The sequence below is a fragment of the Passer domesticus genome, chromosome 3 (genome assembly GCF_036417665.1).
Source record: "Passer domesticus isolate bPasDom1 chromosome 3, bPasDom1.hap1, whole genome shotgun sequence".
Taxonomy (NCBI): domain Eukaryota; kingdom Metazoa; phylum Chordata; class Aves; order Passeriformes; family Passeridae; genus Passer; species Passer domesticus.
Window position 1 is genome coordinate 33,074,282 of NC_087476.1, and position 12,063 is coordinate 33,086,344.

At 34.9% G+C, this 12,063-nt stretch overlaps 1 protein-coding gene across 4 annotated transcripts in view; it reads right to left on the reverse strand.

The window, feature by feature from the left end:
• PHIP (pleckstrin homology domain interacting protein) overlaps positions 1 to 12,063 on the reverse strand; it is a 122,297-nt gene that overhangs the window by 82,241 nt on the left and 27,993 nt on the right. For all 4 annotated transcript variants that reach the window (XM_064412494.1, XM_064412495.1, XM_064412496.1 and 1 more), the window contains 6 exons: positions 5,987 to 6,057; positions 5,115 to 5,215; positions 4,957 to 4,997; positions 3,787 to 3,885; positions 1,705 to 1,858; positions 632 to 766 (listed from right to left, as the gene is read on the reverse strand). In XM_064412494.1, coding sequence (XP_064268564.1) covers positions 632 to 766; positions 1,705 to 1,858; positions 3,787 to 3,885; positions 4,957 to 4,997; positions 5,115 to 5,215; positions 5,987 to 6,057 — 601 coding nt within the window. The remainder of the gene's footprint in view (positions 1 to 631; positions 767 to 1,704; positions 1,859 to 3,786; positions 3,886 to 4,956; positions 4,998 to 5,114; positions 5,216 to 5,986; positions 6,058 to 12,063) is intronic.

Below are 12,063 nucleotides of genomic sequence, written 5' to 3' on the forward strand. Positions count from 1 at the left end.
TCTGAATTACACAATACATTATCTTTTTGTGGAAAAAGATACGTACTAAGATCCACTTAATATCATGAAACAGATGAAAACACCTATTGCATTCATCTTGCAGGAGAATCAGTCTAGTGCAGAACAGACCAAATCTAAAACCTGCATGTGGAGGAGCTCTACACAGAGAGACTGACAGTATTCCATCCAATAGGCCAAGACAACATACAACAACTTTGTATGAGATCAGGAGACTCCTGAACAGCTTTAGCCAGACTAAGAATTACTAATGCAAAAATAAACCAAGTTCCACCTTGGCTCCCCAGGCAGGAAAAAGAGCACTAAAGGAGGGTCTTTGTCACCCTGTCTCTTACACATGATCTCTGACAATGTAACTAACATTCCAATTTTGTGTAGATCAAGCATATGAAAATAAAACACTATGAAATACAGTCAAATAAACAACTTTTAACGTTTTACACATTTACTCTTTGCCCTACTGAACAGAAAAGGAATTTTTTGTGACTTCATCAGATACAGGATCTTGCTCTATACAGAAACCATACTTCAAGATGGCCTACACAAGAATGTACTAAAAGCAGAAGGTTTAGAATGATTGCTTTGGCATATCTGTATAAAGCACAATAATTACCATGTTGAAGTAAGACCGGATTTTGACCCCTCTTGCCAAATCCCAAACTATGACATTTCCATCATGTCCAGCAGAGAAGAGAACTCTTGGATCAAATGGGTGAGGTTCAAGCACAAACACTTCATCTTCATGTCCCTGAAAATAAAGACACAGCAGAATGAAAAAGAGCATTGTCTTAAATATTTACCCAAGGACTCAACATGGTCTCAAAAACGACACAAGGACTCAACCTGCAGCTGCCACATTAACCTATGAAAATACGCAGCAAAAAAACTACTTTAACCACACTTTATTTTTGGTAGCAGTGGATCACACTCTTTTCTTCCCAGTTGCAATTTTACCTTCCTAAGTAGTTTGTCAAGTATGTCACCTTCACAAGTACGTCCCAATACTTTCACCAGGATTTTAAAAAGATTAGTGTCCAAAACACTTGGTATCTTGTGGTCTTAATATTCTACAGATTTCCATTTTTTTTCAGCAGAGTATCAGTTAAAAATTTAGTTTAAACTCATAAAGAATGAAATATATAACTTAAAGGTAGAGAACAATATATTCAAATTTAATGTTATATTTTAGAGATTTGCATGAAGTATTTCCATCTCTAAGCAGAGTATCAAGTTACCTAGAATTAACCATTTCTCAATTACAGAAGAAGTGTCAGAGATTAGTAAAACTGTTTATTTATTTTAGTTAGAAGACTAATTTTTGTACTCATGGAATTATTAGATTGCAGAAGTATCTCTGGTTAAAGAGGGCAAATTTACCCATTAACAGTATTTTAAAATATCACATTAAATAAAGATTAAAAAGCCAATCATTTTCTTCTCTCCTTCAAGATAGTACTCCTTTAAAAAAAAAAGAAACCAAAAAAAACACCCAATGCAGTGGTTACTTGCAACTTTAAGCTTTTATTTTCTAATAAGCAGCTGATAGACATCTCTATTACACTTCAACTATCTGCAAACATTTGTCACAGCAGTTTCCAGATGCGAAAAAAAACATAAGGAAGAATGTCAATGATGTATAAATAAATTTTGCATTCAAGATTGATAAATCAATATGGTACACCTTACCATGAGAATGTGAATGAGCTGGCCAGTGAAAGAATTCCAGACCTTCAGAGTCATATTATTAACTGCAGTTATAACAGAATTGTCATGGCGATCCCATGCCACCATGGTCACTTTCAGCTTTGTGATTTTATCTTCAACTCCTTGAAAACTTTGTCTAAAACAAAAAGTAAAAAATTTCAGTGTAATCCTACTTTGCCAAAATAGTTTAACACTACTAACAAGTGAAAAAACTTCCATATTTTGCTGTATTTTTAAGACTATTTCTTGAGAAATATTCTTAAAAGAAATTAAAGATGTCTTCTATAATGTAGCATGTACAATCACAAAGAACTGTAAATACTTAAACAATGACTAAAGGATCTTCCAGAAAATCCCATCTGATACATGACCTAATTTAAATTGATAGCTACAGTATTTCTTGTGACATCTAAAAAACAAAAATCTAAATTTATCAACCAAGTAACAGCAAATTGTCCTAAAGAATATTTGTAATAAGTAGTTCTCAATATGGAGAGAAGTATTCTATACCTTTAAATTATCTAAATTCTCAGGCAATATTTAGAACTACACCACTACCTTGGCATCACTTTACTATTGGTAATAATGGCACTTAATCTTGCATGAAACCCAAACAACAGTAATCTATAATATAATATATCAGAATACTCAAAAATTACATTTTGGCAGTGTGATTTAAATAATAATTACCCTTGAATTCTCTAGCACATTTACTTCTATGAAAACATCAAACAAATGCAACAATAGCAAGTTACCACTATGTAGACAGACAAAATACAGAATCTTCCATATAGTAAGCACAACACCACATTGCTCAGTAGTAGAAAATGTGGTTATAGCCAAATTCCCTTCTAGATTCAATGCAGAATCCAGCAGGCTTTATAAGCTGAATTCACTCTTTCCTTTCAGTGTAGTGATTTAATTTTTTTGATAAAACAGTTCTTGTGCAGAAAAGATCAAATTTGGAATTGCATTTATTCCTCTCGTCAAAAGGATAAAACAGAATTCTGTTAGAGTGTTTTACAAAGAGTATTTCAGTTTCTCAGATAAATTCAGCATTTATAACCACACTGAAGAAGAATTCATTCCTCTGTTGCCCAGTATCAATTAAAATTGAGAATTTTTACTGAGAGTAACTCAGTCTGTTATCAAAGTAGCAGCATTTTATACACTCTAGTCCAACAGTTTGACAACCTATGTTTTGTTGCATCTGTCCATAACTGAAAAGATAATGTCCGATCTAAACATCTAACTAAATTACAGCTTATCTAGCCTTCTCTTCCATCCCTCTCTTGGTCTTTCAGATATCTTACCACAGATTACTCCTGAAACTGTTATGTTTTTTTTTACTAAATATTCTTCAAAGCACTCACATAGGGGAAAAAGGCTTATTCCTTAAACCTGTTATAAATCTTTTTAATTTACATCAGCTGAAAAATATCTTCATGCCAAAATAAAAAGGTGCAAGCCACAATTCCTACTAAGTCATTCTCCATCTTCAAGCATCTTTTGTTGCTTGTTCTAGTGTACAGAAGTTTCCCATACCTACAAACTCTTGTAAACTCTCATATTGTTTTAACAAACACAAAACTATTACAGAGTCAGCAATTTCTTTGCTCTGGAATGTTGCATGAAATTAACCCAATACTGCTTTTCTGAGCATGCAGGTTCCACAATATCTGTAAATATTACTAAAATGCAAGCAGTCTCAAGAAGAGGCCTGCCCTGATTTTCATGCTCCAGAAATAAATATCTATGTAACAACCCTATACGAATTAGACCTTCAATGGGTTTTTATGATCTTTTATTGTTTTAATCTAATCAAAATATCTGTGGCACTATTATCAGGACAAGCTCATTTCCACAGCTGAATATGTAGTCAAATATTTATTTTAGTTGGATTTCAAGAACTAGATAAGCATACTGTGCATTTAAGCAATAATAATTTAAGCCTCCTCTTTTTCCTTTCTTTCACTCTTCTTAAAAAAAATTTTAGTAAGTCAGCAAATTATATTAAAGGCCCTCAAGAATCTATGTGATAGCAGAACATTTTACATCACTTACCCTGCTGGGCGAGTAGCCATATCTAACAAAATGCTTTTCCATTCCCTTCGCTTAAATTGCCAGATTCGTGCTGTTCCATCACGGCTTCCACTCACAAATCTAACAAAAGGGGGAAAAAGTTACTCAGAGATCAAAGGCAGATCTGTACAGAAAAGACATCTGAAAATTGAAGTCCCAGACATTAGAATTCAAAACCAGAAGGTATGAGTAAGAAGTCCAAACAGTGTCAGAATGCTGTACAAGTGGTTTGAGGTTAAAAACACTTCCCATACCAGCAAAAAAACTGAAGGCCTCTAAAAAGTCAAATCTGCTTCCCTGTCTTGAGCCCCTTCCAAACGAACTGTTCTATGACCTTTGGTGCACCTTGCTGAGTTATGACACTGCACTGGCAGAGGGACACCACAACCCAATGAACATTTCAAGGGACAGACCCCATAAGGTCTTAACACAAGGTCAAGAGGAGAGGCCTGCCAGTAGAAGTACAGACATGAATTAAAACCTATTCCAAATAAGTTAGCATTGTATACAGAGTAGGTATTATGATATTTATACGAAGAAGTGTTTCCCAGCCTGAGTTTCTCTCCCATCCTTTTCGTCCCCCTTTTAGAGGTTCAGGGGTAGGAGGAGGATAAAGAGGTGGGTGAAGCTTGGCTTGCAACTATTTGTATCATGATAAAAGTGTGCATTAGAACATCAAATGAGTAAAGTGTCAGGATGCTTCATAATAAACCAAACTATTTCCTTGAGCATCCTTCATATCCAACATCCAGAACTTAAAGTGAAACATTAAAAAAAGCAGTAGGTTAGCTAAACAAAACATGGTTAGACCTAGTTTAATAATTTCTCTATATGCAGCAGTCACTTAACTGAAAAAAGGTTTACATGTTAAAATATATCTAAAAGTACGTGTATTTGATATGTGAATGCACAAACAAATACATATTTCTCAGGAAGAAGTTTCAAGTATTTTTAAACCCATAATTTTACCAACACAATGAAACTGTGAAACTAAGGAGTGCCATTAAAAAGAAACACTGAGATTCCAATAGTTATAGACAATTTTACTGGATGAAATTCAAAATAAAGCTCTTTTTTAAATAACTCTCTCTGGAAACTGGTATTTAAAAATGTCTACAAGGTCAAAAAGCTAGCTCTGAATAGTGTGCTTACCTGCTACTACTATTAGAAAACTGAATGCTGTCAACTTTGTCCTATATAAAAAAAGAGCAGAAAAAGAAAAAAGAAATCAAATTTCTCCAAGTTATCCCCTTTTTATCCAAATTATTACTTTAATCGAGTACATATGTAATTTTAGAAAATGTATTTACAGTATGAAACTCCAACTCTGATATCTTCTCTGGCTGACCTGATCCAAAGAAATAAACCCTAATGATGTGATCTGTACTCCCAGTGGCCAAAAACATTCCACCTGAGAAAAACAAACAGATAAGTCTTTAAAAAAAAGGGCAATCTACTGTTATTACAGTATTTTCAAAGAGATGTAACATCAAATATTTCAATTTATTCTCTGAAATTTATAGCTGTATCTCATTTCAACTATGCCTGTAACAGACCTTTAAGTAAAAACAAGATTTATAAACTCCAAAGTTTAACTGGAGCTGAATTACCTCACATTTGCTGTCAGTAAATATGCATCAGAAGGTGTATCCAAAAGATTAGCTGACCAGAGAAATTTGCTTGCAGCTAAGCCCTTAGAAGCCTCCCTCTTAAAAAAATTCAAACAGAACTAGAGCTCCAGTACATTTTGGTATTTTATCCAATTATTTATGTACCATTCTTCAGTTACCAGCTCTAGAATCAATGAAACCCAGATCGTGAGAACTCTGTAATCAGCCCCTTCTTGTACAAATCCCCATATATTACACCTCAGATAAAGCTGACTCTCCCAATTATTCTGCAAAAAAGGTATATATCTATCCTGTTCTGAAAAGACTTGCAGTCACAAGAGACTTACAACATTTCATGTTTAACTGTTTCTAGGAATTTCTGTAGCAGCAAGTATTAATGCATAAATTCTGAATTTCTATTTTAAATATTTGGAGTCTTTTAACAGCTACTTAAACTCAAATCCATCTCATTAAAAATAAATATGCTACAGTAACTGTACTGTATTTTTTTTTACACTTCAATTGACTTCCTACATGCATACAAGGAGAGGATGAAAAAAGAAGTTGTTTACCAGCACTAAAAGAAGAACAGATCATTTGGACTCCAGGCCGAGGACGTTCTGTAAACTTTGTTGGCCTTGGACTACAAATAAAAAAAAAAAAACAAAAAACCAGTTAGATAATTTCTTAATAGGGTTTCAAGAAACAAGTCAGTATCTTAGAAATAAAGGACAGAAGGATAAAATTAAATATGAAAGAACAGATGGCTGCCCATTTATAAACAATTTTGTGTGACTATGCTTCATAATCTGATCTTTGGAAACTAAGACATCCAGATGGACTAAGTAATCCATGCATCAAGGAGAGTTGTAACATAACTTAAATCCTATTCCCTTCTGATATTGCCATACATAACACTTTCCTGAAGTTATCAGCAAGGCAGAACGGAGACAGTTTCCCATGATGTTCAGTTTTACACCACTAGGTGTACTGGTTTTCTCTTGTGGCATATGTTTGCTTTTACAAGAGAGAAACAGAGGTGGGTGCTCTATATAGACAAGGATATTAAAGAAATTTGAATAAATTTGGAGGTTTTCACAGCATTAGAATGTAAGAGTTTCTTCAAATTACACACATCCTTGTAGGCTAGTTTCAAACAGTACCCAAAATGTCAGGACAAAAATTAGAAGTTTGTAAAAGATTTTACTTTATGGTATTCATTTTTCTCTAGGCATTTCAGAATCTCATGTGCAAGCAAAACTAAAGCTTCGGTGAACCTGGCACTTTAAGGATGTGTAAAACCAAAACAAATCAGATCAAGTTCTTCAATCATTATTTCAATTCTGTTCATGCATTACAGCAACCTCAAACCAGTAGGTGGTCTTGCACAGAATGCCATCTGCAATCTTCCCTCAAAGAATTAACTTACGAGAGAACAGCAGCACTACACCCACGAGTGTCATCACTAAAGATTCGCTCTAACATAAAAGAATGTATATTCAGAACTTATTCAAAATGTTCTCTTTTAAAAGCACAATGGCCTGTTATAATTAATTTTACCTGAAGGCAGATGCATAAGAGATCTTTCTCCACTAATCAGTTATTGCTATCTCAAAAAAAGTAATAAGCATTAAACCTTGTTGATGTTTATGCATAAAACAAAGTAATAAACATCAGCAACACCAGTTAAGAAATCTTTCTTCAAGTTACCCATTCACTATAGGCTGTTTCTGTGACCTTTCCTGCAGGAGTTTTAAGGTAGCTCCATGCAGATTTGTGACAAGGAAATTTATCAAGATACACTAAACAAGACAAAGATCTTTCCTACAAAACAGCTGAAATGCTCCTTAACTGAGATACTAACAAGAACTATCAAACAATTCAATACACAGTTTACATAATTTGGAACAAATGTAAATAGATAAAAAGGCTGTTGTGAACTCTGCCTTTGGCATTAGGACAGCTAGAAAATAGAGAAAGTATGCACTTACATTCTAGTTTGGAAAACCAATTTAAATTCTCAAACTCACGTCTCTCCAATGTGTGCTATTTTAGGCATTAGGAGACGAGATTACAGCACTCTTCTACAATAGAGCAGATTGCAAAATGAGTTGGGCAATAAGTATTTTTGTGAAGTGTGGAAAGGGGACAAAAGCTGATTCTCCCCAGGACAGTGTTTCACTTTAAATATATTTTCAATGCATTTATTAAGTGTTTTATTAGTTTATTAATCTAACCTGCAAACTAGCCTAACTCTGGTCAAGTAGCAGTTAAAGAAGACTTCTTCACAGAAAACAGACGTGTGATATAACCTCTAACTTAAGCCTTTGTTGACAAGGTAATGAAAAAGGCTCAGCATGTCTGAGTTCTGATATATTACCAACCCCTTTAACATCAAGCGCCTTCTGCATAAGAAAGCAAATAGGAAATATCACATCACACTGATAATTGAGAAATCAGTGTCCTGTCCAAAACAGGAATGTCAAAATCAGTGTGTGTTTTTCCTGAGTTTTTTTCCCTCTTTTTAAAATTATGGGAGAATAAATAGATAAGAAGAAAACCAGTACACCAAGCTCCTCTATTCAAATCTGTGAGACAGTTCTGCTGCCTTGCTCATATGGTCTGTCAGTAACAGGCTAACACTGGAAACTTGTGATGCAAACAGGTGTCAGAAGAAAAATGAAACTCAGTGTCTCCCTCTGAAAGGATACATAGGCAAATATTTCACAGTGCAACTAACTTAACTGTGATGCACTGACCAGTTGTAATAATTCTCCCTTAAACTTGAATGAACCACATGATTATTCTGATGAAGCACACTTTCTCACTCCTCCCTACTGCAAACTGATAGTAAACAACTCCTGTGTTTACTATCACCAGCCAGAATAGTAAAAGAAGACTAAACCCAGGGTAAGACTTGATTGCCTAAATTTTCAATTGTTTTCTAATCTTGTCTGGGCTACATTCTATGAATTCCTTGCCTGCAGCAACAACCAATCCTCCTCTGTTTGGAAACTGAATTAATCTACCTGGAATGTTACTGCTTTTAGACACACATGATAGCTTCCTGGTCATAAATCTCTTCAAGGAAAGAAGAGGAGCACACAGGTGCCCCTGTAACACTAAAGAACATGCATCCACACTGATCACAGAATCATGTGAACAAGGTTGCTCATTTTCCATTGAACAACCTGAGAATTTTGTGGTCAGCTGCACCAATGTCTCTTTCATCCTATAACACTAAATCTATTGTAACATGTCCTTTTGCAGTTCATCAAAACAAAGCTGTCACTAACAGCTCCAGACTAGGCTATATGTCTGACACAAACACAGAACATGTCTCAATTAACAAGGTTATCAAAAAATAGGAGACCAACATGGGAAGCCCCTAATTTCAGACATAATATTAATTAAATAATATTAACCGCAGCAGAGTTGTTGGCAAAGCTGAGTTACAAGATTTTTGCAATCTGAGAATGAAACAAAATAAACATCTGATAAGAAAAATAATAAAGATAAGAAAAATAATAAAGATAAGAAAAAACCCACAGAAAGTACAGCTCAGTGTAGTTAAGAACAAAACTGATTCTTTTTAATTTGAGAGCACACTGACCACAATACCAACTCTGCCTTTCCCGTATTCCATGAAAAAGTTCAGCAAAGTACTAATGGCACTGCCAGTCATCTTGAAATGACAATCAACCACATGATCATCATGAGGCTGCCCTTCACCAGGGGCACCAGGTAATTCAAATAGTTTCGAGTACCAAAAGCAGGTGTGGGATATATTGATTTTTTTTTTCTTTAAAGTAGCTAAAATTTCAAGACTTTACCACCTGTGCCCATTTGAAGCATTGGGTAATTTAGTACCACACTTTCCTCACTGATAGCAATTGCATCCTTGTAGAGAAGGCTGCAGTCAAGCTCAGGAGGAACGTGAATTCAAGTCCTGACTTAAGTGTGTTACAGCATCTTTCACCTGAACCACTCAGAACTCTAAGTCTTGCTTGAAAGCTCCAGTTTCTCCTTCCTGTGGTGGGAATTGTACTAGAACCAAGACACAGGGCAGCAAGCTCAGAGGCTGAACAACCATGGTAAGATCTTACTGTCCCTGCCAGCTTTCCTCCTCTTCAAAAATACTGAACAGAAGCAAGCCTGTATTTTTTACTACACAGATAAATGGAAGGATAAACTCCCCATCTTACCAGATGGCCTACACATCATATTTTTTTAATATAACTTCAAAAGAGGCCTTATGACAAAAATTAACAGACACCTTTCTTTCTCTTGATGCTCTTATATTGCTGGTACTTGTTCTCCCCCAGCACACAACTGAATGGATGTAGAGGATGTTGCACTTCTGCAACTCTGGAAGGAGAACCACATCCAAGTGTGTAAGAAGTGCAATCATGTCACTGAAAAGTGTTCTGACAATAAACACCCATTGCTGAGCTGCACTGGCCATGCAATGCAGCCTTGTGAAAAATTACACTGGATTGCAAGTTTTCCAGTAAAATTTATTTTGGTTTACTGGAACAATCATGATAAGCACAGTTAGAAAAGTTTACACCTTAGGCACATTGAGTAAAATTTCACCTAACTAACAGTTTCCCTAAACTAGTATACTGTTCAATTCAGGAAATTAAGACTTGTCTGTGTGTCCAACTGTTCTGATATCACAAATGGCACACAGTTATACTCCACTCCCAAAAGACATACCTGTTTCTTATTTAGACATTTTTATCAAGTTTTAGTTTGGATTAAAAAGCATCAATTACTTCAAATACATTACAGTTCTACTAAGCTTAAACAAAGATCTGAAAGAAGAAAAAGCACACAGTGATGCCTTTTAGTACCTTCATACAATGCCTAATATGTGGCACTGAGTTTTGTAAAGAACCATCTTCTTGCAGTTTAAAAATTGATACTTTCATTTGATACCTTATAGAACCATAAGGGCCCACAAGAAATTCCTCATTATATTCCCTCTTCAACACACTCATGACTGTACATTACTCATCTTCATGTATTTGGGGTTTTTTTCCAGACTGAAGAAATACAGCTTAATGACTTTCTTCTCTCTTCTCAAACCCAACATAAAAAGTATTTCCAAAACAGAAGGTAAGAGTAGTAGAAAAATTCCAGCCTCAAACTTTAATCTGCACTCTGTTGTTAAGCAACACGAGTCACTGGCGTGACTTAGGTTACCAAACCACTTCCTTGCTGTGCTGCACAAGACATCTCAACTGATCTGTTTTACTATGCCCCTGTCTAATCACATCTGTTGATATGTTGATATCTTCTCTTTTAATATTTGTTGAGCATGTCACTAACAATTTTTATTCTACAATTATATATCACCATGGGAGAATCCCCTACCAGAATTGGTACCAATTTTGTCCCTCTCTAAGCTTAATCTCAAGACAAATCTCATCCAATTCAATGATTGATTCAAACTTTCATAATTGCTAAATATTAATCTCCCAGCTTATGTACTGTAATCTACCTAACTCTCAAGGATTCACTATTTTCTAATGACAGAATTAGTTTCAAAAATCAATTCCACAGACTAAAACTTTACTTAGGAAAAGGAGAAGAAAAGAAAGAAAAGAGAAAGATAAGAATAAAAAACATGTGGGCTCAAAAGGTTTACCAATCAGAGAGACTAAAATTTCATCTTGTCAACAAGATGACAGCCTTGTCAACAAGACCTCAGTCTTAGGAAGCCTTAAGAAAAATAATGTGGTGGCAACTCCTTTCCTTCACACAAAAACAAGCATGTAAGCTATCTCCTCCTGCCCTCAGTGAAAAGGGGAGTCTTAATTTGATTACAGCATGCACTAGGCAACGGAGGAGTTAGAACCTGAGACACATCTTCATTTACAGTACAAAAAGAGAGACAAAACATCCAGGGAACATCAAAATAGTTAAGGCCCAAACAACTAGAAAAGTACCTATGCAAGTGTGCCTGCAAGCTCTGCATAACCTCAGCACACTGGAAGAAAAAGATTATAGCAGCAATTACCAAAACTACAAGGAAATTGAACTTACCTGCAAGGAGCATATATCCATAAGAACACATCCCATCATCAAAGCTAAATCACTGATGATTACTAAAACAACTATTTCCAATTTTAAGCTATAGGTTTCAGTGATAAAGGAAAATAAAGAGTAAAGAACATTTGAAAGCTGCTGAGCAAGCTGATTTATAAAAACTATGTCAGAAAGTCCTGACAACATTTTTAGTATCTTTGAAGAAAGAAATTTCAGGCACAACTTCAGCCATCAATACATGGCTGTCCAAGAATTCTGCCTTCTGCCATGTTACAGCCAAGAGCAACTAAGAAAAGGTAATACCAGTAAGAAAACAACAAACATTATAAATATTCTATCCTCATTTATACTAGGACATTACTGTCTCCTTTTAAAGTGAATTTTGCAATCTAAATTGCAATAATTTTATCAACATAATTTTAATTTCATTTGAAATTCTGATGACATCAGAATAATGCAGTGCCAACTTTGACATTATATTAAACAAAAAACCCCAACAGTAGACTCATTTTCTAAATTAACAGATATACATTATCACTCCACAAAATGTTGTATTATCAAGTTAGTTTTTAAAAGATAAGCAAGCAAGCTATAG